Consider the following 24,548-nt stretch of genomic DNA (forward strand, 5'->3'; position numbering starts at 1 on the left):
GCAGGTTGGGAGACTAGGGGAGGGTTGGTACCTGCAGGTTGGGAGACTAGGGGAGGGTTGGTACCTGCAGGTTGGGAGACTAGGGGGAGGGTTGGTACCTGCAGGTTGGGAGACTAGGGGGAGGGTTGGTATCTGCAGGTTGGGAGACTAGGGGGAGGGTTGGTATCTGCAGGTCGGGAGACTAGGGGAGGGTTGGTATCTGCAGGTCGGGACACCGGGGGAGGGTTGGTACCTGCAGGTCGGGAGATTAGGGGGGCGGTTGGTACCTGCAGGTCGGGACACCGGGGGACGGTTGGTACCTGCAGGTTGGGAGACTAGGGGAGGGTTGGTACCTGCAGGTCGGGACAGTCTCCCTGGTCTTCTGGGTTGGTTGAAGAGCTCGTTTCTCTCTCTGCTGAAGACGACCTGCAGCTTCCTCTCCTCCACCTGCAGCAGCAGACGCTTCACCCTCTCCCGAGACCGAGACACGAACTCTGGCCGGCGCAGCTCCAGAGCTTCCTACAGGAGGTGAAGATGTGGAATAGGTGTCAGATCAGCTTTATAGTGTTGAAGAGGAGCAGTTTGTTTGACCTTTGACCAACAACGTAGGCAACAGACACACAGCGGGGGACAACAGACACACAGTGGGGGCAACAGACACACATCGGGGGCAACAGACACACATCGGGGGCAACAGACACACAGCGGGGGCAGCAGACACATCGGGGGCAACAGACACATCGGGGGCAACAGACACACATCGGGGGCAACAGACACACATCGGGGGCAGCAGACACACAGCGGGGGCAGCAGACACACAGCGGGGGACAACAGACACACAGCGGGGGACAACAGACACACAGCGGGGGATAACAGACACACAGCGGGGGATAACAGACACACAGCGGGGGATAACAGACACACAGCGGGGGATAACAGACACACAGCGGGGGACAACAGACACACAGCGGGGGACAACAGACACACAGTGGGGGATAACAGACACACAGTGGGGGACAACAGACACACAGCGGGGGATAACAGACAGTGGGGGACAACAGACACACAGTGGGGGCAACAGACACAGCGGGGGCAACAGACATACAGCGGGGGATAACAGACACAGTGGGGGACAACAGACATACAGCGTAGGCAACAGACACACAGCGGGGGCAACAGACACAGCGGGGGCAACAGACACACAGTGCGGGCAACAGACACACAGCGGGGGCAACAGACACACAGCGGGGGACAACAGACACACAGCGGGGGACAACAGACACACAGCGGGGGACAACACACACACATCGGGGGCAACAGACACACATCGGGGGCAACAGACACACATCGGGGGCAACAGACACACAGCGGGGGACAACAGACACACATCGGGGGCAACAGACACACAGCGTAGGTAACAGACACACCGTGGACAACAGACACACAGCGGGGGCAACAGACACACAGCGTAGGCAACAGACACACAGCGGGGGCAACAGACACAGCGGGGGCAACAGACACACAGTGCGGGCAACAGACACACAGTGGGGGCAACAGACACGCAGCGGGGGCAACAGACACACAGTGCGGGCAACAGACACACAGTGGGGGCAACAGACACACAGTGGGGGCAACAGACACACAGTGGGGGCAACAGACACACAGTGGGGGCAACAGACACAGCGGGGGCAACAGACACAGCGGGGGCAACAGACACAGCGGGGGCAACAGACACAGCGGGGGCAACAGACACACAGCGTAGGTAACAGACACACCGTGGACAACAGACACACAGCGGGGGCAACAGACACACAGCGGGGGCAACAGACACACAGCGGGGGCAACAGACACAGCAGGGGCAACAGACACACAGCGTAGGCAACAGACACACAGCGGGGGCAACAGACACAGCGGGGGCAACATACACACAGTGCGGGCAACAGACACACAGTGGGGGCAACAGACACGCAGCGGGGGCAACAGACACACAGTGCGGGCAACAGACACACAGTGGGGGCAACAGACACGCAGCGGGGGCAACAGACACAGTGGGGGCAACAGGCACACAGTGGGGGCAACAGACACAGCGGGGGCAACAGACACAGCGGGGGCAACAGACACACAGCGTAGGTAACAGACACACCGTGGACAACAGACACACAGAGGGGGCAACAGACACACAGCGCGGGATAACAGACACACAGCGGGGGATAACAGACACACAGCGGGGGCAACAGACACATCGGGGGCAACAGACACAGTGGGGGCAACAGACACAGTGGGGGCAACAGACACAGTGGGGGCAACAGACACAGCGGGGGCAACAGACACAGCGGGGGCAACAGACACGCAGCGGGGGCAACAGACACGCAGCGGGGGCAACAGACACACAGCGGGGGCAACAGACACACAGCGGGGGCAACAGACACAGTGGGGGCAACAGACACACAGCGCGGGATAACAGACACACAGAGGGGGCAACAGACACACAGCGGGGGCAACAGACACACAGCGGGGGCAACAGACACACAGCGGGGGACAACAGACACACAGCGGGGGACAACAGACACACAGCGGGGACAGCAGACACACATCGGGGGCAACAGACACACAGTGGGGGACAACAGACACACAGCGGGGGACAACAGACACACAGCGGGGGACAACAGACACACAGCGGGGGACAACACACACACAGCGGGGGACAACAGACACACAGCGGGGGCAACAGACACACAGCGTAGGTAACAAACACACAGCGTAGGTAACAGACACACATCGGGGGCAACAGACACGCAGCGGGGGACAACAGACATGCAGCGGGGGATAACAGACACACAGCGGGGGCAACAGACACACAGCGTAGGTAACAGACACACAGCGTAGGTAACAGACACACAGCGTAGGTAACAGACACACAGCGTAGGTAACAGACACACAGCGTAGGTAACAGACACATCGGGGGCAACAGACACATCGGGGGATAACAGACACACCGCGTAGGTAACAGACACACAGCGTAGGTAACAGACACACAACGTAGGTAACAGACACACAACGTAGGTAACAGACACACCGCGTACGTAACAGACACACAGAGTAGGTAACAGACACACAGCGTAGGTAACAGACACACCGCGTAGGTAACAGACACACCGCGTAGGTAACAGACACACCGCGTAGGTAACAGACACACAACGTAGGTAACAGACAAACAACGTAGGTAACAGACACACCGCGTAGGTAACAGACACACAGCGTAGGTAACAGACACACAGCGTAGGTAACAGACACACAGCGTAGGTAACAGACACACAGCGTAGGTAACAGACACACCGCGTAGGTAACAGACACACCGCGTAGGTAACAGACACACCGCGTAGGTAACAGACACACAGCGTAGGTAACAGACACACAGCGTAGGTAACAGACACACCGCGTAGGTAACAGACACGAAGCGTAGGTAACAGACACACAGCGTAGGTAACAGACACACAGAGTAGGTAACAGACACACAGCGTAGGTAACAGACACACAGAGTAGGTAACAGACACACCGCGTAGGTAACAGACACACAGCGTAGGTAACAGACACACAGCGTAGGTAACAGACACACAGCGTAGGTAACAGACACACAGCGTAGGTAACAGACACACAGCGTAGGTAACAGACACACAGAGTAGGTAACAGACACACAGCGTAGGCAACAGACACACCGCGTAGGTAACAGACACACCGCGTAGGTAACAGACACACCGCGTAGGTAACAGACACACAGAGTAGGTAACAGACACACAGCGTAGGCAACAGACACACAGCGTAGGTAACAGACACACCGCGTAGGTAACAGACACACAGCGTAGGTAACAGACACACAGCGTAGGTAACAGACACACAGAGTAGGTAACAGACACACAGAGTAGGTAACAGACACACAGCGTAGGTAACAGACACACAGAGTAGGTAACAGACACACAGCGTAGGCAACAGACACACAGCGTAGGTAACAGACACACCGCGTAGGTAACAGACACACAGCGTAGGTAACAGACACACAGAGTAGGTAACAGACACACAGCGTAGGCAACAGACACACAGCGTAGGTAACAGACACACAACGTAGGTAACAGACACACAACGTAGGTAACAGACACACCGCGTACGTAACAGACACACAGAGTAGGTAACAGACACACAGCGTAGGTAACAGACACACCGCGTAGGTAACAGACACACCGCGTAGGTAACAGACACACCGCGTAGGTAACAGACACACAGCGTAGGTAACAGACACACAGCGTAGGTAACAGACACACAGCGTAGGTAACAGACACACAGCGTAGGTAACAGACACACAGCGTAGGTAACAGACACACAGCGTAGTTAACAGACACACCGCGTAGTTAACAAACACACCGCGTAGGTAACAGACACACCGCGTAGGTAACAGACACACCGCGTAGGTAACAGACACACAGCGTAGGTAACAGACACACAGCGTAGGTAACAGACACACAGCGTAGGTAACAGACACACAGCGTAGGTAACAGACACACCGCGTAGGTAACAGACACACCGCGTAGGTAACAGACACACCGCGTAGGTAACAGACACACCGCGTAGGTAACAGACACACCGCGTAGGTAACAGACACACCGCGTAGGTAACAGACACACCGCGTAGGTAACAGACACACAGCGTAGGTAACAGACACACAGCGTAGGTAACAGACACACAGCGTAGGCAACAGACACACAGCGTAGGTAACAGACACACAGCGTAGGCAACAGACACACAGCGTAGGTAACAGACACACAGCGTAGGCAACAGACACACAGCGTAGGTAACAGACACACAGAGTAGGAAACAGACACACAGCGTAGGTAACAGACACACAGCGTAGGCAACAGACACACAGAGTAGGAAACAGACACACAGCGTAGGTAACAGACACACAGCGTAGGTAACAGACACACAGAGTAGGTAACAGACACACAGCGTAGGTAACAGACACACAGCGTAGGTAACAGACACACAGCGTAGGCAACAGACACACCGCGTAGGTAACAGACACACCGCGTAGGTAACAGACACACCGCGTAGGTAACAGACACACAGAGTAGGTAACAGACACACAGCGTAGGCAACAGACACACAGCGTAGGTAACAGACACACCGCGTAGGTAACAGACACACAGCGTAGGTAACAGACACACAGCGTAGGTAACAGACACACAGAGTAGGTAACAGACACACAGAGTAGGTAACAGACACACAGCGTAGGTAACAGACACACAGAGTAGGTAACAGACACACAGCGTAGGCAACAGACACACAGCGTAGGTAACAGACACACCGCGTAGGTAACAGACACACAGCGTAGGTAACAGACACACAGAGTAGGTAACAGACACACAGCGTAGGCAACAGACACACAGCGTAGGTAACAGACACACAACGTAGGTAACAGACACACAACGTAGGTAACAGACACACCGCGTACGTAACAGACACACAGAGTAGGTAACAGACACACAGCGTAGGTAACAGACACACCGCGTAGGTAACAGACACACCGCGTAGGTAACAGACACACCGCGTAGGTAACAGACACACAGCGTAGGTAACAGACACACAGCGTAGGTAACAGACACACAGCGTAGGTAACAGACACACAGCGTAGGTAACAGACACACAGCGTAGTTAACAGACACACCGCGTAGTTAACAGACACACCGCGTAGGTAACAGACACACCGCGTAGGTAACAGACACACCGCGTAGGTAACAGACACACAGCGTAGGTAACAGACACACAGCGTAGGTAACAGACACACAGCGTAGGTAACAGACACACCGCGTAGGTAACAGACACACAGCGTAGGTAACAGACACACCGCGTAGGTAACAGACACACCGCGTAGGTAACAGACACACCGCGTAGGTAACAGACACACCGCGTAGGTAACAGACACACCGCGTAGGTAACAGACACACAGCGTAGGTAACAGACACACAGCGTAGGCAACAGACACACAGCGCAGGCAACAGACACACAGCGTAGGTAACAGACACACAGCGTAGGTAACAGACACACAGCGTAGGCAACAGACACACAGCGTAGGCAACAGACACACAGCGCAGGCAACAGACACACAGCGTAGGCAACAGACACACAGCGCAGGTAACAGACACACAGCGTAGGCAACAGACACACAGTGTAGGCAACAGACACACAGCGTAGGTAACAGACACACAGCGTAGGTAACAGACACACCGCGTAGGTAACAGACACATCACGTAGGTAACAGACACACCGCGTAGGTAACAGACACACCGCGTAGGTAACAGACACACCGCGTAGGTAACAGACACACAGCGTAGGTAACAGACACACAGCGTAGGTAACAGACACACAGCGTAGGTAACAGACACAGCGGAACACCGAGTAGTGAACCAGACCTGGAGAGAGATGCGGACCAGAGCGGCGGGGGCGTGACCAGTGGGTTCAGGCCCAGGAGGGGTGATGATGCTGTGCTTGATGTGCTGCCTCTCACTGGGTCTGTCCCGGTCAGCCTCTAGCTGATTGGTCTGTAGTCTGTCTGTCAGTCTCTCCCTGACAAATCAAAGGACAGTTCTTATAACAACAAAAAGACTGTTCAAAGTTCTCAAACTATACAATAGAATAATAAAAAGTGAGAAAGATGTAAAAAACAATAGATTTTTAAACAAATAGTAGATTAAGATTAGACATACCTGTCCTGTATTTGTCTCTGTCTGAGCGGTTCTCTCCAGGGCCGGGTGGTTCTGCTGTAGGGTTCAAACCAGGCCGGGCCCTGGGGAGGCTGCTCCTCTGGATTGTTCTCCTTCCTGCCCTCAGCTCTCAGGTCCTCAGCAGGGATGTGCCATGATACACCTGGAAGTAGGAAACAGACATGACGACACACCTGGAAGTAGGAAACAGACATGACGACACACCTGGAAGTAGGAAACAGACATGACGACACACCTGGAAGTAGGAAACAGACATGACGACACACCTGGAAGTAGGAAACAGACATGACGACACACCTGGAAGTAGGAAACAGACATGACGACACACCTGGAAGTAGGACACAGACATGACGACACACCTGGAAGTAGGACACAGACATGACGACACACCTGGAAGTAGGACACAGACATGACGACACACCTGGAAGTAGGAAACAGACATGACGACACACCTGGAAGTAGGAAACAGACATGACGACACACCTGGAAGTAGGAAACAGACATGACGACACACCTGGAAGTAGGAAACAGACATGACGACACACCTGGAAGTAGGACACAGACATGACGACACACCTGGAAGTAGGACACAGACATGACGACACACCTGGAAGTAGGACACAGACATGACGACACACCTGGAAGTAGGACACAGACATGACGACACACCTGGAAGTAGGAAACAGACATGACGACACACCTGGAAGTAGGAAACAGACATGACGACACACCTGGAAGTAGGAAACAGACATGACGACACACCTGGAAGTAGGAAACAGACATGACGACACACCTGGAAGTAGGAAACAGACATGACGACACACCTGGAAGTAGGAAACAGACATGACGACACACCTGGAAGTAGGACAGACATGACGACACACCTGGAAGTAAGAAACAGACATGACGACACACCTGGAAGTAGGAAACAGACATGACGACACACCTGGAAGTAGGAAACATTATGGTCCGTAAAATAGGTAGCCAGAATGGCTCATAGGAGCAAAAGCTGTTTTTGTAGCATGAGGCAGCTTGATGTAAAAATAAACACCCTGAACTATCTCCTTAATGCCGAGTGCCCTAAACTATCTCCTTAATGCCGAGTGCCCTAAACTATCTCCTTAATGCCGAGTGCCCTAAACTATCTCCTTAATGCCGAGTGCCCTAAACTATCTGCTTAATGCCGAGTGCCCTAAACTATCTGCTTAATGCCGAGTGCCCTAAACTATCTGCTTAATGCCGAGTGCCCTAAACTATCTGCTTAATGCCGAGTGCCCTAAACTATCTCCTTAATGCCGAGTGCCCTAAACTATCTCCTTAATGCCGAGTGCCCTAAACTATCTCCTTAATGCCGAGTGCCCTAAACTATCTCCTTAATGCCGAGTGCCCTAAACTATCTCCTTAATGCCGAGTGCCCTAAACTATCTCCTTAATGCCGAGTGCCCTAAACTATCTCCTTAATGCCGAGTGCCCTAAACTATCTCCTTAATGCCGAGTGCCCTAAACTATCTCCTTAATGCCGAGTGCCCTAAACTATCTCCTTAATGCCGAGTGCCCTAAACTATCTCCTTAATGCCGAGTGCCCTAAACTATCTCCTTAATGCCGAGTGCCCTAAACTATCTCCTTAATGCCGAGTGCCCTAAACTATCTCCTTAATGCCGAGTGCCCTAAACTATCTCCTTAATGCCGAGTGCCCTAAACTATCTCCTTAATGCCGAGTGCCCTAAACTATCTCCTTAATGCCGAGTGCCCTAAACTATCTCCTTAATGCCGAGTGCCCTAAACTATCTCCTTAATGCAGAGTGCCCTAAACTATCTCCTTAATGCAGAGTGCCCTAAACTATCTCCTTAATGCCGAGTGCCCTAAACTATCTCCTTAATGCCGAGTGCCCTAAACTATCTCCTTAATGCCGAGTGCCCTAAACTATCTCCTTAATGCAGAGTGCCCTAAACTATCTCCTTAATGCAGAGTGCCCTAAACTATCTCCTTAATGCCGAGTGCCAAGCAGAGACGCATCACCTCACAATTTTTACCGTCTTTGGTATGACTCGTCCAGGGATTGAACTCATAACCTTGAACTTCATAACCAATCTCAGGGCGGACACTAACAATAAGGTTGGTAGGACTGCATGGTACTCACTTCTTATCAGACAGCGATACATGGAGATATACACTGAGTATACAAAACATTAGGAACACCTGCTTTTTCCATGACAGACTGACCAGGTGAATACAGGTGAAAGCTATGATCCCTTATTGATGTCACTTGTTAAATCCACTTCAATCAGTGTAGATGAAGAGGAGGAGACTGGTGGTTAAAGAAGGAGTTTTAAGCCTTGAAACAATTGATACATGGATAGTGTCTGTGTGCCATTCAGAGGGTAAATGGGCAAGACAAAATATTGATGTGCCTTTGAATGGGGTTTGGTAGTAGCTGCCAGGCGCACCGGTTTGTGTCAAGAACTGCAACGCTGCTGGGTTTTTGCACACTCAACAGTTTCCTGTGTGTTTCAAGAATGGTCCACCACCCAAAGGACATCCAGCCAACTGGACACAAGTGTGGGAAGCATTGGAGTCAACATGGGCCAGCATCCCTGTGGAACGCTTTCGACACCTTGTAGAGTCCATGCCCTGACGAATTGAGGCTGTTCTGAGGACAAACGGAAGGTGCTTCAAATAGTGAGGCTAGTCCAACCCCGCTGCACATTGCTCATTTCTGTCTTTGAATAATATTAGATTAGTATTGTGTTCCTGATTTGTAGCGCTCCAGAGTTTAAATGTAAAATGTCAGTTCTCCATACCTTGAGGGTAGTAGGGCTTGGCAGAGGGTTGGCTCATCTTCCTCTTCCTCTGGGTTTTAGGAGGAGGGCTCCTGTCCCCCGCTCTACCCCTCTTGCTACCAGAGTGTGAGGAGGGGAGCACCCTGGCACCCCTGGCTGAGCCTGGCGAGGGGAACGTTGTGCCAACGTCACGGGTGTGGCGACGCGTTCCGTTACTCACAATCTCCAGGTCCCCTGCGGAGAGGAGAGTGAGAGATGGTTTGAGCCACTCCCTCCACATCTCAATGTTTATACACTTAACAAAAAATATAAAACGCAACATGTAAAAGTGTTGTAAAACGTGTTTCATGAGCTGAAATAAAAGATCCCAGAAATGTTCCAGATGCACAAAAAGCTTATTTCTCTCAAATGTTTTCTGCACAAATTTGTTTTCATCCCTGTTAGTGAGCATTTCTCCTTTGGCCAAAATAATCCATCCACCTGACAGGTGTGGCAAATCAAAAAGCTGATTAAACAGCATGATCATTACACAGGTGCACCTTGTGCTGGGGACAATAAAAGGCCACTCTAAAATGTGCAGTTTTGTCACACAACACAATGCCACAGATGTCTCAAGTTGAGGGAGCGTGCAATTGTCATGCTGACTGCAGGAATGTCCACCAGAGCTGTTGCCAGAGAATTGAATGTTAATTTCTCTATGATAAGCCACCTCCAATGATGTTTTAGAGAATTTGACAGTACGTCCAACCGGCCTCAAAACCACAGACCATGTATAACCACGCCAACCCAGGACCTCCACATCCGGCTTCTTCACCTGCAGGATCATCTGAGACCAGCCATCCGGACAGCTGATGTAACTGTGGGATTGCACAACTGAAAAACTTCTGCACAAACTGTCAGAAACCGTCTCAGGGAAGCTAATGCTGCGTGTTCGTCATCCTCACCAGGGTCTTGACCTGACTGCAGTTCAGCGTCGTAACTGATTTCAGTGAGCAAATGCTCACCTTCGATGGCCACTGGCACGCTGGAGAACTGTGCTCTTCACAATGAATCTCAGTTTCAACTGGGCTGATGGCAGACAGCGTCATAAAGGGAAGGTCGTTTGCTGATGTCAACGTTGTGAACAGAGTGCCCCCATGGTGGCGCTGGGGTTATGGTATGGGGCAGGCATGAGCTACGGACAACAAACACAATTGCATTTTATCGATGGCAGTTTGAATGCACAGAGAAACCGTGACGAGATCCTGAGCAGCCCATTGTCGTGCCATTCATCCGCCGCCATCACCTCATGTTTCAGCATGACAATGCACGGCCCCATGTCGGAAGGATCTGTACACAATTCCTGGAAGCTGAAAATGTCCTAGTTCTTCCATGGCCTGCGTACTCACCAGACATGTCACCCATTGAGCAGTTTGGGATGCTCTGGATCAACGTGTACGACAGAGTGTTCCAGTTTCCTCCAATATCCAGCAACTTCGCACAGCCATGCAAGAGGAGTGGGACAACATTCCACAGCCATGGAAGAAGAGTGGGACAACATTCCACAGACCACAATCAACAGCCTGATCAATTCTATGCAAAGGATATGTGTCACTCTGCATGGGGCAAATGATGGTCACATCAGATACTGACTGGTTTTCTGATCTACGGCCCTACTTTTTTTGTTGTTTACCTCAAAGGGACAGTTGAGCTAACGTGCGCTAATGTGATTAGCATGACAGTTGTAAGTAACAGCAAACTTTCCGGGACATAGACATGTCTTATACGGGCCGGAAGCTTAAATTCATGTTACTGTAACTGCACTGTCCAATTTACAGTAGCTATTACAGTAAAAAAATACCATACTATTGTTTGAGGAGAGTCCACAACATATCCCACATGAAGCCCTTACAGCCGCTCTAGCCCAGCGGGCACCACTCACTTTCACCCGTTCACCAGTAGTTATTACATTGACTAAAATACCATGCTATTGTTTGAGGAGAGTCCACAACATATCCCACATGCAGCCCTTACAGCCGCTCTAGCCCAGCGGGCACCACTCACTTTCACCCGTTCACCAGTAGTTATTACATTGACTAAAATACCATGCTATTGTTTGAGGAGAGTCCACAACAACAAAACACTTTTATCAGGGCAACTGGTTTGATACATTCACCTCTGAAGGTAAATAATGTACTTACATTCAGTAATCTGGCTCTGATGTGTCATCCTGAGGGTCCCAGAGATAAAATGTAGCATAGTTCTGTTTGATAAAATCCAGTTTTATGATCTACAGTTTGACCCCACTGCTGTCTCTGGCTCCACACCCACCCCGCGCGGCCATCTTGATGTGTGAAAGCTAATGATCCATCATGTATGACATTTCTGGGACTGTGTAAACTTTAATTTGTTATTACCATAGCATTTTTGTATGTTCTCTATAGTTATGTATACTTGAAAATGTATCAATTGACCAATTCGGCACATTTGGGCAGACTTGATACAACATGTTGTCCAGTATTGCAAAGCTTCACTGGATCAATCTGAAACTTTACACACACACTGCTGCCATCTAGTGGACAAAATCTAAATTGTGTCTAAACTGCAATATTATATTATGTCTTATAAAATAGGAAATGCATGTTTTTTTCTTTGTATTATCTTTACCAGATCTATTGTGTTATATGCTCCTACATTCATTTCACATTTCCACAAATGTCAAAGTGTTTCCTTTCAAATGGTATCAAGAATATGCATATCCTTGCTTCAGGTCCTGAGCTACAGGCATTTAGATTCGGGTATGTCATTTTAGGAGGAATTTGAAAAAAAAGGGTCAGATCCTCAAGGAGGTTTAAGGTGTCTGTGACCAACAGATGTATATCTGTATTCCCAGTCACGTGACATTCATAGATTAGGGCCTAATTAATATATTTCAATTGACTGAATTCCTTATACAGTTCATTCGGAAAGTATTCAGACCCCTTACCCTTTAGTTACAGCCTTATTCTAAAATTGATTCAATATTTTTCCCCCCTCATCAATCTACGCACCACGCCCCATAATGACAAAGCACAAACAAGTTGTTCACATGTGATAAATACAGGTAACAGTGCATGTCCTAGCAAAAACCAAGCCGTGAGGTGGAAGAAATTGTTCGTAGAGCTCCGAGACAGGATTGTGATGAGGCACAGATCTGGGGAAGGGTACCAAAACATTTCTGCAGCATTGAAGGTCCCCAAGAACACAGTGGCCTCCATCATTCTTAAATGGAAGAAGTCTGGAACCACCAAGACTCTTCCTAGATCTGGACGCCCGGGCAAAATGAGCATTTGGGGAAGAAGGGCCTAAGTCTGGAAGGTGACCAAGAACCTGATGGTCACTCTGACAGAGCTCCAGAGTTCCTCTGTGGAGATGGGAGAACTTTCCAGAAGGACAACCATCTCTGCAGCCCTCCGCCAATCAGGCCTTTATGGTAGAGGGGCCAGACGGAAGCCACTCCTCAGTTAAAAGGCACATAACAGCCTGCTTTGAGTTTGCCAAAAAGGCACCTAAAGACTCTGACCATGAGAAACAAGATTCTCTGGTCTGAAGAAAACAAGATTGAACTCTTTGGCCTGAATGCCAAGCTGTAGACTCGAGGCTGTAATCGCTGCCAAAGGTGCTTCATCAAAGTACTGAGTAAAGGGTCTGAATACTTATGTAAATGTGATTTAAGTTCATTATTATTTTTTAAACATTTGCGAAAATGTCTAAAAAACGTTTTTTTGCTTTGTCAATATGGGGTATTGTGATGTCATGGTGGGGTATTGTGATGTCATGATGGGGTATTGTGATGTCATGCTGGGGTATTGTGATGTCATGATGGGGTATTGTGATGTCATGTTGGGGTATTGTGATGTCATGATGGGGTATTGTGATGTCATGTTGGGGTATTGTGATGTCATGTTGGGGTATTGTGATGTCATGATGGGGTATTGTGATGTCATGTTGGGGTATTGTGATGTCATTATGGGGTATTGTGATGTCATGTTGGGGTATTGTGATGTCATGATGGGGTATTGTGATGTCATGATGGGGTATTGTGTGTAGGTTGATGAGGAAAAAAACAATTTAATCCATTTTAGAATAAGGCTGTAACGTAAAACAAAATGTGGAAATAGTCAATGGGTCTGAATACTTTCTGAATGAACTGTAACTCAGTAAAATATTTCTAATATTTTACCGTTTCTTATTTTGTTCAGCATACATATTATTTTCAGAACATACTGGGTTACTGACCTGCCTGTACGCCTTTACTGACATGTCTGACTGCCTTCTTGGAGTGGGAGGGGCCACGATGCGAGGGGAGGGTGTAGGTGCTGGTTGATGATGCAGAGTCCGCTGGAACCTGAGGAGCCACAATACAGCCGATCAATATCAAAACTATAGACCATTCAATATACAGTAGAGAACAGAGCCTGAGAAAGATGGGGTCGGAAAGCAAACAGTTTTATAACAGAAAGAGTAGAGAGAGAGAGAGAGAGAAAGAGAAGAGATTAGAGCGATAGGAGAAAGGAGAGAGGAGAGCGAGAGAGAGGAGAGAGAGGCAAGCTGGTCCTGAGGCTCTGTACACAAATACAAACACCCCACAGAGCCCCAGGACAGCAACACAATTAGACACAACCAAATTATGAGAAAACAGAAAGATAATTACTTGACACATTGGAAAGAACTAACAACAAAAAAACATAGCAAACTAGAATGCTATTTGGCCCTAAACAGAGAGTGTACAGTGGCAGAATACCTGACCACTGTGACTGACCCAAACTTAAGGAAAGCTTTGACTATGTACAGACTCAGTGAGCATAGCCTTGCTGTTGAGAAAGGCCGCCGTAGGCAGACATGGCTCTCAAGAGAAGACAGGCTATGTGCACACTGCCCACAAAATGAGGTGGAAACTGAGCTGCACTTCCTAACCTCCTGCCCAATGTATGACCATATTAGAGACACATATTTCCCTCAGATTACACAGATCAACAAAGAATTTGACAACAAAACCAATTTTGATAAACTCCCATATCTACTGGGTGAAATACCACAGTGTACCATCACAGCAGGAAGATGTGTGACCTGTTGCCACAGGAAAAGGGCAACCACCATTGTAAATACAACCTATATTTATGTTTACTTATTTTCTCTTTTGTACTTTAACTATTTGCACATCGTTACAACACTGTATCTAGACATAATATGACATTTGAAATGTCTTTATTCTTTTGGAACTTCTGTGAGTGTAATGTTTACTATTCATTTCACTTTTTGTTTATTATCTATTTCACTTGCTTTTGCAATGTAAACATATGTTTCCCATGCCAATAAAGCCCCTTGAATTGAATTGAAATTGAGAGGGAGAGGAGAGAGAGAGAGAAGAGAGAGGAGAGAGAGAGAGAGAGAAGAGAGAGGAGAGGAAAGAGAGAGGAGAGGAAAGAGAGAGGAGAGAAGAGAGAGGAGAGAGGAGAGAGGAGAGAGGAGAGGAAAGAGAGAGGAGAGAAGAGAGAGAAGAGAGAGATGAGAAGAGGAGAGAGAGAGGAGAAGAGGAGAGAGAGAGGAGAGAGAGAGGAGAGAGAGAGGAGAGAGAGAGGAGAGAGAGATGAGAAGAGGAGAGAGAGAGGAGAGAGAGAGGAGAGAGGAGAGAGAGAGGAGAAGAGGAGAGAGAGAGGAGAGAGAGAGGAGAGAGGAGAGAGGAGAGAGGAGAGAGGAGAGAGGAGAGAGGAGAGAGGAGAGAGGAGAGGAAAGAGAGAGGAGAGAAGAGAGAGAAGAGAGAGATGAGAAGAGGAGAGAGAGAGGAGAAGAGGAGAGAGAGAGGAGAGAGAGAGGAGAGAGAGAGGAGAGAGAGATGAGAAGAGGAGAGAGAGAGGAGAGAGAGAGGAGAGAGAGAGGAGAGAGAGAGGAGAAGAGGAGAGAGAGAGGAGAGAGAGAGGAGAGAGAGAGGAGAGAGAGGAGAGAGAGAGGAGAGAGGAGAGAGAGAGGAGAGAGAGAGGAGAGAGAGAGGAGAGAGAGAAGAGAGAGGAGAGAGAGAGGAGAAGAGGAGAGAGAGAGGGGAGAGAGGAGAGAGAGAGGAGAGATGAGAGGAAAGAGAGAGGAGAGAAGAGAGAGAAGAGAAGAGAGAGGAGAGAGAGAGGAGAGAGAGAGGAGAGAGAGAGGAGAGAGAGAGGAGAGAGAGAGGAGAGAGAGGAGAGAGAGAGAGGAGAGAGAAGAGAGAAGAGAGAGAGACAGAAGGGCAAGTCAACAGAACGGTAGACATACTACAGAGTCATCAGTGCCAGTAGACTCTGAGGGGACTGGGGGGATATGAGGAGTCTCTCTGGATCCTCCTCTCCTCTGCTCCTTGCTCTGCCGAAGGATGGTGCTGTACAGTTTACTAAGGCTGTGGCTGGTCCTGTGACTGGAGATAGTCCCTAGGTGAGTTGAACAAAAGACAATAGTTTGTAAACGTTAGCTAATGTTCATTCGAATCTGGTTCAACTGAAATTGTTCCTAAGCAGAACCCTTGCTGAACTCACCTCCTGTATTCAGCCCTCTGACCCTGTGGGCTCCGAAGGCCCTCACCAGTCGGGCTGTGTCTATTGTAGACATGGAGCTGCTGGTCTCCCCTGAGATGCTCCCAGACCTCTCTCTCTCTGCTGGACACAGGTATTGGCTGCGGGCCGGGCGGTGGGAGGGGCTAGAGCTGTAAGAGGCTGGGCAGTCCTCCCCCTCTGCGGCCTCCTCATCCTGCTGTTCCCAGGCCTGGCGCGGAACACGAGGCTTAGCCTGGTTAGGGTTAGCATCGGGATCGCTCCGTCCACTGCTGCTCTCCTCTCTCCTTCTCCTCCCTTCCTCAACACCTCCTCCTCTCCTCTCTTCCTCAACACCTCCTCTTCTCCTCTCTTCCTCAACACCTCCTCTTCTCCTCCCTTCCTCAACACCTCCTCTTCTCCTCCCTTCCTCAACACCTCCTCTTCTCTCTTCCTCCTTCCTACTACTCTTCCGTTCTCTTCTCCTCCCTCCTCCCTCTTGTTCTGTGGTGTCAGTCTGCTGCCTTGGTTCTGGCTCTGGGAGGAAGGAGGAGGTGCTGTGGATGAGGCGGGACAGACGCTCCAGCCGCTCCAGCAGGGACGCCTCTCTCTCATTGGTGGGCCGGGCCTCCTCCAGGCTCCACCTCTCACTGAACCTGCGCCACAGTTGGTCCAGAGTGCTGCCACTCCGCTGGGCTAGACTGTGGTCCCGCCTCCCCGGCTCTCGCTCCATCCCTGGGTGAGGGGCTGAGGTTCGGACAAGGTGAGCGTTGGAGATCTGGTGGTCCATGTGAAGATGGTGAGTTTTGGGGTAGTGATGGTGGAGGTCCATAGAACTATAGTCCATCTCAACATGCAGAGGCTGAAAAACCTCCAGCTCCTCCTCCCCCACCCCCAGGCTGCAGTGAAGGGAGGGCTGGACAAGGCGGTCTGTGTCTGGGACCCCCTGGGTGTGTGTGGAGATGGTGATTGAGGTTCCATGGTCTCTCATGGCCCCAGATGGACCTCTAGTGGTGGTGGAGGGTATAGCAGGACCTCTAGTGGTGGTGGAGGGTATAGCAGGACCTCTAGTGGTGGTGGATGGTATAGCAGGACCTCTAGTGGTGGTGGATGGTATAGCAGGACCTCTAGTGGTGGTGGATGGTATAGCAGGACCTCTAGTGGTGGTGGATGGTATAGCAGGACCTCTAGTGGTGGTGGATGGTATAGCAGGACCTCTAGTGGTGGTGGTTGGTATAGCAGGACCTCTAGTGGTGGTGGATGGTATAGCAGGACCTCTAGTGGTGGTGGAGGGTACAGCAGGACCTCTAGTGGTGGTGGAGGGTACAGCAGGACCTCTAGTGGTGGTGGTTGGTATAGCAGGACCTCTAGTGGTGGTGGAGGGTACAGCAGGACCTCTAGTGGTGGTGGAGGGTACAGCAGGACCTCTAGTGGTGGTGGAGGGTACAGCAGGACCTCTAGTGGTGGTGGAGGGTACAGCAGGACCTCTAGTGGTGGTGGAGGGTATAGCAGGACCTCTGGTTAACCCTCCTGTTACATGAGAGAAGCATATTGACTGTGGAGTACGCTGGTCAATCATTGGTTGGCCTTCATCCACTGGCACGGCAGTACCTGAGAGTGTAAATGGTATCTGGTTAAGAATTCAAGAGAAAATAACATTCACACACAAAGCAGTGACTCTGTCCATTAAAAATATACATACTGTATACTATACAGACCTGATTATTCCCCCCAGTGTTAATCCCTCACAAAACTGACCCGGTCCTTCCCCCCCAGTGTTAAACCCTCACTATACTGACCCGGTCCTTCCCCCCAGTATTAAACCCTCACTATACTGACCCGGTCCTTCCCCCCAGTGTTAATCCCTCACTATACTGACCCGGTCATTACCCCCAGTGTTAAACCCTCACTATACTGACCCGGTCCTTCCCCCCAGTGTTAATCCCTCACTATACTGACCCGGGTCCTTCCCCCCAGTGTTAATCCCTCACTATACTGACCCGGTCATTACCCCCAGTGTTAAACCCTCACTATACTGACCCGGTCCTTCCCCCCAGTGTTAAACCCTCACTATACTGACCCGGTCCTTCCCCCCAGTGTTAATCCCTCACTATACTGACCCGGTCCTTCCCCCAAGTATTAAACCCTCACTATACTGACTCGGTCCTTCCCCCCAGTATTAAACCCTCACTATACTGACCCGGTCATTACCCCCAGTGTTAATCCCTCACTATACTGACCCGGTCCTTCCCCCCAGTATTAAACCCTCACTATACTGACCCGGTCCTTCCCCCCAGTGTTAAACCCTCACTATACTGACCCGGGTCCTTCCCCCCAGTGTTAATCCCTCACTATACTGACCCGGTCATTACCCCCAGTGTTAAACCCTCACTATACTGACCCGGTCCTTCCCCCCAGTGTTAAACCCTCACTATACTGACCCGGTCCTTCCCCCCAGTGTTAATCCCTCACTATACTGACCCGGGTCCTTCCCCCCAGTGTTAATCCCTCACTATACTGACCCGGTCATTACCCCCAGTGTTAAACCCTCACTATACTGACCCGGTCCTTCCCCCCAGTGTTAAACCCTCACTATACTGACCCGGTCCTTCCCCCCAGTGTTAATCCCTCACTATACTGACCCGGTCCTTCCCCCCAGTATTAAACCCTCACTATATTGACCCGGTCATTACCCCCAGTGTTAATCCCTCACTATACTGACCCGGTCCTTCCCCCCAGTGTTAAACCCTCACTATACTGACCCGGTCCTTCCCCCCAGTGTTAAACCCTCACTATACTGACCCGGTCCTTCCCCCCAGTGTTAATCCCTCACTATACTGACCCGGTCCTTCCCCCCAGTATTAAACCCTCACTATATTGACCCGGTCATTACCCCCAGTGTTAATCCCTCACTATACTGACCCGGTCCTTCCCCCCAGTATTAAACCCTCACTATACTGACCCGGTCCTTCCCCCCAGTGTTAAACCCTCACTATATTGACCCGGTCCTTCCCCCCAGTATTAAACCCTCACTATATTGACCCGGTCCTTCCCCCAAGTATTAAACCCTCACTATACTGACCCGGTCCTTCCCCCCAGTGTTAATCCCTCACTATATTGACCCGGTCCTTCCCCCCAGTGTTAAACCCTCACTATATTGACCCGGTCCTTCCCCCCAGTGTTAAACCCTCACTATATTGACCCGGTCCTTCCCCCCAGTGTTAATCCCTCACTATACTGAGTGCTCACCTGTCCTCTCCATACTGTAGCTGTCTCCCAGTCTTTGTCTCTTGCTGTAGATACCCTCTGTGTGTTTGATGTTGACCCCCCTGTCCACCACCTGGTCCACCTGCTGCTCTCGTGACCCCAGGATCTCTATGTTGAAGCGAGGGGGCACCGCGTCGTCCGAGCCTGGGGAGGAGAGAGAGAGAGAGGGAGGAACGGGTGAGTGGCTCGGAGAGGAAGCCCTGTCTCTCTCTCGCTCTTTCTGAGGATCATCGCTGTCGGACCTGGGACTGAACACCGCCTCTGTCTCTCTCACACACCGGAACATGAATAATTAATTTTGTGCCTGTTACAAAAGACCAGCTGCTACCCGCCTGGGGGAGGAGGAGAGAGGGGCCAGAGGAGAGAGGAGGGGCCAGAAGAGAGAGGAGAGGAGAGAGGAGGGGCCAGAGGAGAGGAGAGAGGAGGGGCCAGAGGAGAGGAGGAGGGGCCAGAGGAGAGGAGGGGCCAGAGGAGAGGTGAGGAGGGGCCAGAGGAGAGGAGGAGGGGCCAGGTGGCTGCATCTATTACAGGACGATCTCAGTTAGCCTTTAGGAGTTCTCTAGACCAAGGTGATCATTCATTATTGAATGCCCTGGAATTCCTGTCAGTGTCACTATAGATAGTTTAAAAATGTCTAAATAATGTATTTTAACTAGCTAGATAAGAGATGTTGTACCTGGGTGGGAACTCTCCATGGTGGAGTCAGATCGTACGGGGGAAAGCTGTGGGTCCGTATGTGTCTGGGATATGTAGAACATTTCCTCACTGCCGTGTGGTTTATATGGCAACAGAACCGACAGCGCCGCCTGCCTAGATGGACCGGTACCAGTCAGCCTCTGGGGAGGTGTGAAGCATTGTGGGAAGGTGGATGTTGCCGTTCCCGTGGTGATCTGAACTGAGGCGTCGGCCGTCTCATGCCCCTGTCTCCAAATTGTATCTCTGTTCTCCTGCGACCCCGTCTGATTGGCCCGGGCAGGCTCGGGGGTGTATCCTAGGCTCTCGTCTACGTCAACACTGCTGGACACAGCAGAGGAGTGTCTGACAGGAGCAAAGGACAGAAGTCTCCGAGACCTCTCTTCAGACCCTTTAGGACCAGGGGAGAGGGTGAGGTGGAGGTGGGAGACCTGACCCGTCCTGGTGGTCCAAGCTCCAGAGACCCAGTCTGCTCCAGAACCCATGATGGACCCAGGACGCCCTACGTCGGGGTGAGAACTGGAAATCTGCCCGTACATGCCTGGGGTTAGAGGGAGAGGAGGAGCTGCAGAGTGGTTCTCTTGGTCTCCACCAGGCAGCTGGATGGAAGAGAGACCGAGGAAGAGGGGAGAGAGGGAGACCGAGGAAGAGGGGAGAGAGGGAGAACGAGGAAGAGGGGGAGACCGAGGAAGAGGGGGAGAACGAGGAAGAGAACGAGGATGAGGGGGAGACCGAGGATGAGGGGAGAGAGGGAGACCGAGGATGAGGGGAGAGAGGGAGACCGAGGAAGAGGGGAGAGAGGGAGACCGAGGAAGGGGGGAGAGAGGGAGAACGAGGATGAGGGGAGAGAGGGAGACCGAGGAAGAGGGGAGAGAGGGAGAACGAGGAAGAGGGGAGACCGAGGAAGGGGGGAGAGCGGGAGACCGAGGAAGGGGGGAGAGCGGGAGACCGAGGAAGGGGGGAGAGAGGGAGACCGAGGAAGGGGGGAGAGAGGGAGACCGGGGAAGAGGGGAGAGAGGGAGACCGGGGAAGGGGGGAGAGAGGGAGACCGAGGAAGGGGGGAGAGAGGGAGAACGAGGATGAGGGGAGAGAGGGAGACCGAGGAAGAGGGGAGAGAGGGAGAACGAGGAAGAGGGGAGACCGAGGAAGGGGGGAGAGCGGGAGACCGAGGAAGGGGGGAGAGCGGGAGACCGAGGAAGGGGGGAGAGAGGGAGACCGAGGAAGGGGGGAGAGCGGGAGACCGAGGAAGGGGGGAGAGAGGGAGACCGAGGAAGGGGGGAGAGAGGGAGACCGAGGAAGGGGGGAGAGAGGGAGACCGAGGAAGAGGGGAGAGAGGGAGACCGAGGAAGAGGGGAGAGAGGGAGACCGAGGAAGAGGGGAGACCGAGGAAGGGGGGAGAGAGGGAGACCGAGGAAGGGGGGAGAGAGGGAGACCGAGGAAGGGGGGAGAGAGGGAGACCGGGGAAGAGGGGAGAGAGGGAGACCGAGGAAGAGGGGGGAGAGGGAGAGAGAGAGTGACAGTGTTAGGGTCCAGAGGACATTCCTTTTCTTAAACACCAGGTCATCTGAATTGTGAATAACAGTGTCAGTCTATAACAGTGTCAGTCTATAACAGTGTCAGTCTATAACAGTGTCAGTCTACAACAGTGTCAGTCTACAACAGTGTCAGTCTATAACAGTGTCAGTCTATAACAGTGTCAGTCTATAACAGTGTCAGTCTACAACAGTGTCAGTCTACAACAGTGTCAATCTATAACAGCGTCAGTCTACAACAGTGTCAGTCTACAACAGTGTCAGTCTACAACAGTGTCAGTCTATAACAGTGTCAGTCTACAACAGTATCAGTCTACAACAGTATCAGTCTACAACAGTGTCAGTCTACAACAGTTTCAGTCTATAACAGATCTGAGAGTAAATAACAGTGCAAGTTCTTTAGTCAGTAAGCGGTAAAGATAGATTCAGCTGGGTTTCTACCTGCTCCTGTCCCGGTTCCTGTCCCGGTTCCTGGCCCGGCTCCTGGCCCGGCTCCTGGCCCGGCTCCTGGTCCGGCTCCTGGTCCGGCTCCTGGCCCGGCTCCTGTCCCAGGCGTGTCTTTCTGTCTCTGGGGTACAGACTGCTGCTGTTGGCCTGTGATCCAGTCATGGTGGTTGGGTCTCTGGACATGGAGCAGTGTGTCGAGGTGGTGGTGCTCTCCCTCTCCTGCTGCTGGGGCCGTGTCTGAGGTAGCCACCCCTGCACTGTGGGTTGGGAGACCCCTTCTAAGGTGAACCGGGACACCTGTAGAGGCTCGGGGAGGGGGGAGCGGCGGGAGGTAGCAATGGTGATGGAGGTGAGGGGTGGAGGGTGCGTTCTAGGGAGGACGTATAACCCCTCTCGGAGGGCGATTTGTCTGACCCGGCCCTCTAGGTCCTGCCTTAGAGGGGTACGCAGCTCAACGCTGTCGTCAAACGGGTTCCTGCTCAGCTGCTGTAGCTGGTGGGACAGACAGTCCTCTGCTGCCCTCAGGGCCCTGAACTGCTGCTGCTCCGCACTCAACTGCTCCTCAGGCTGGGGTAGGGAGGGAGGCTGGCCCCCTGGACCTACAAGGCTGGACGCAGTACTGCTGTCCGTGTCCATGCTCCTCTGGCTCTGAACGAATGGAGAAAGAACCAGTTTCAACTGAGCAGAAAGAACCAGTTTCAACTGAGCAGAAAGAACCAGAATCAACTGACCAGAAAGAACCAGAATCAACTGACCAGAAAGAACCAGTTTCAACTGAGCAGAAAGAACCAGTTTCAACTGAGCAGAAAGAACCAGTTTCAACTGAGCAGAAAGAACCAGAATCAACTGACCAGAAAGAACCAGTTTCAACTGAGCAGAAAGAACCAGAATCAACTGACCAGAAAGAACCAGTTTCAACTGAGCAGAAAGAACCAGTTTCAACTGACCAGAAAGAACCAGTTTCAACTGACCAGAAAGAACCAGTTTCAACTGACCAGAAAGAACCAGTTTCAACTGACCAGAAAGAACCAGTTTCAACTGACCAGAAAGAACCAGTTTCAACTGAGCAGAAAGAACCAGAATCAACTGAGCAGAAAGAACCAGTTTCAACTGACCAGAAAGAACCAGTTTCAACTGAGCAGAAAGAACCAGTTTCAACTGACCAGAAAGAACCAGTTTCAACTGACCAGAAAGAACCAGTTTCAACTGACCAGAAAGAACCAGTTTCAACTGACCAGAAAGAACCAGTTTCAACTGAGCAGAAAAATAAAAAGTGACGTTAACTCTTAAACATTTCTCCCAAATCCAAGACTGAACTGCTGTTGACTTCTTTTATGAATTCAATCGCAAATAAAGTAGAAAGGAAAAGATCTGTAGAAGGCTTGTCTACACACCACACCACTGAACAGCATGCTGGAGAGGACACAGGTCCCAAAACACCACAACCATCCCATCACTACTGTCACGTTCCTGACCTTATTTCCTTTGTTAAGTCTTGTTTAGTTGGTCAGGACGTGAGCTGGGTGGGCATTCTATGTCATGTGTTTCTATGTTGGGTTGTCAACTAGCCTGATATGGTTCTCAATCAGGGGCAGGTGTTTTACGTTTCCTCTGATTGAGAACCATATTAAGGTAGGCTGTTCTCACTGTTTGGTTGTGGGTGATTGTTGCTGTGTCTGTGTTTGTTTCACCACACGGTACTGTTTCGTTTCGTTTCGTTCGTTCCTGTTCGTGCGTTTATGTTTTATGTTCTCAAGTTCAGGTCTGTTCAATTCGTTTTGTTATTTTGTATTTTGTCAGTGTTCTGTCTTGTTGGATAAATTATTAAAATTCTACATCATGAACATTCACCACGCTGCGCCTTGGTCCTCCTCTCTTCCACCTAACGACGAGCGTTACAACTACAAACGCCATGCTGCCTCCTACTGCAGTGGAGCCATGAGATCAACTTTTTCTGCATAAGTACAGTGAAATGCCTTTCTTGCTTGCTCTTTCCCAACAATGCAGTAATCAAGATCAGTGCCAATTCCATACTTACAATGTGCAGGGATACTGGAGTGGTAGGTGTAGGGGTAGGCTTGTATAGGGGGAAGGTGACTAGGCGACAGGGATACTGGAGTGGTAGGTGTAGGGGTAGGCTTGTATAGGGGGAAGGTGACTAGGCGACAGGGATACTGGAGTGGTAGGTGTAGGGGTAGGCTTGTATAGGGGGAAGGTGACTAGGTGACAGGGATACTGGAGTGGTAGGTGTAGGGGTAGGCTTGTATAGGGGGAAGGTGACTAGGCGACAGGGATACTGGAGTGGTAGGTGTAGGGGTAGGCTTGTATAGGGGGAAGGTGACTAGGCGACAGGGATACTGGAGTGGTAGGTGTAGGGGTAGGCTTGTATAGGGGGAAGGTGACTAGGTGACAGGGATACTGGAGTGGTAGGTGTAGGGGTAGGCTTGTATAGGGGGAAGGTGACTAGGCGACAGGGATACTGGAGTGGTAGGTGTAGGGGTAGGCTTGTATAGGGGGAAGGTGACTAGGTGACAGGGATACTGGAGTGGTAGGTGTAGGG

General features: G+C 51.0%; 1 protein-coding gene across 3 annotated transcripts in view; it reads right to left on the bottom strand.

Annotated features, from left to right (window-relative positions):
- Nucleotides 1-24,548, bottom strand: part of alms1 (ALMS1 centrosome and basal body associated protein) — a 142,564-nt gene that overhangs the window by 32,243 nt on the left and 85,773 nt on the right. For 2 of the 3 annotated variants that reach the window (XM_055865651.1, XM_055865650.1), the window contains exons 9-18: nt 21,983-22,636; nt 19,993-20,608; nt 19,299-19,460; nt 16,056-17,660; nt 15,799-15,950; nt 13,792-13,900; nt 9,556-9,768; nt 6,735-6,894; nt 6,441-6,594; nt 333-498 (exon numbers count right to left, since the gene is read on the bottom strand). In XM_055865651.1, the coding sequence (XP_055721626.1) occupies nt 333-498; nt 6,441-6,594; nt 6,735-6,894; nt 9,556-9,768; nt 13,792-13,900; nt 15,799-15,950; nt 16,056-17,660; nt 19,299-19,460; nt 19,993-20,608; nt 21,983-22,636 (3,991 nt within the window). The remainder of the gene's footprint in view (nt 1-332; nt 499-6,440; nt 6,595-6,734; nt 6,895-9,555; nt 9,769-13,791; nt 13,901-15,798; nt 15,951-16,055; nt 17,661-19,298; nt 19,461-19,992; nt 20,609-21,982; nt 22,637-24,548) is intronic. The other variant, XM_055865652.1, reaches the window with a different exon arrangement.

Source organism: Salvelinus fontinalis, chromosome 16 (genome assembly GCF_029448725.1).
Source record: "Salvelinus fontinalis isolate EN_2023a chromosome 16, ASM2944872v1, whole genome shotgun sequence".
Classification (NCBI taxonomy): Eukaryota; Metazoa; Chordata; class Actinopteri; order Salmoniformes; family Salmonidae; genus Salvelinus; species Salvelinus fontinalis.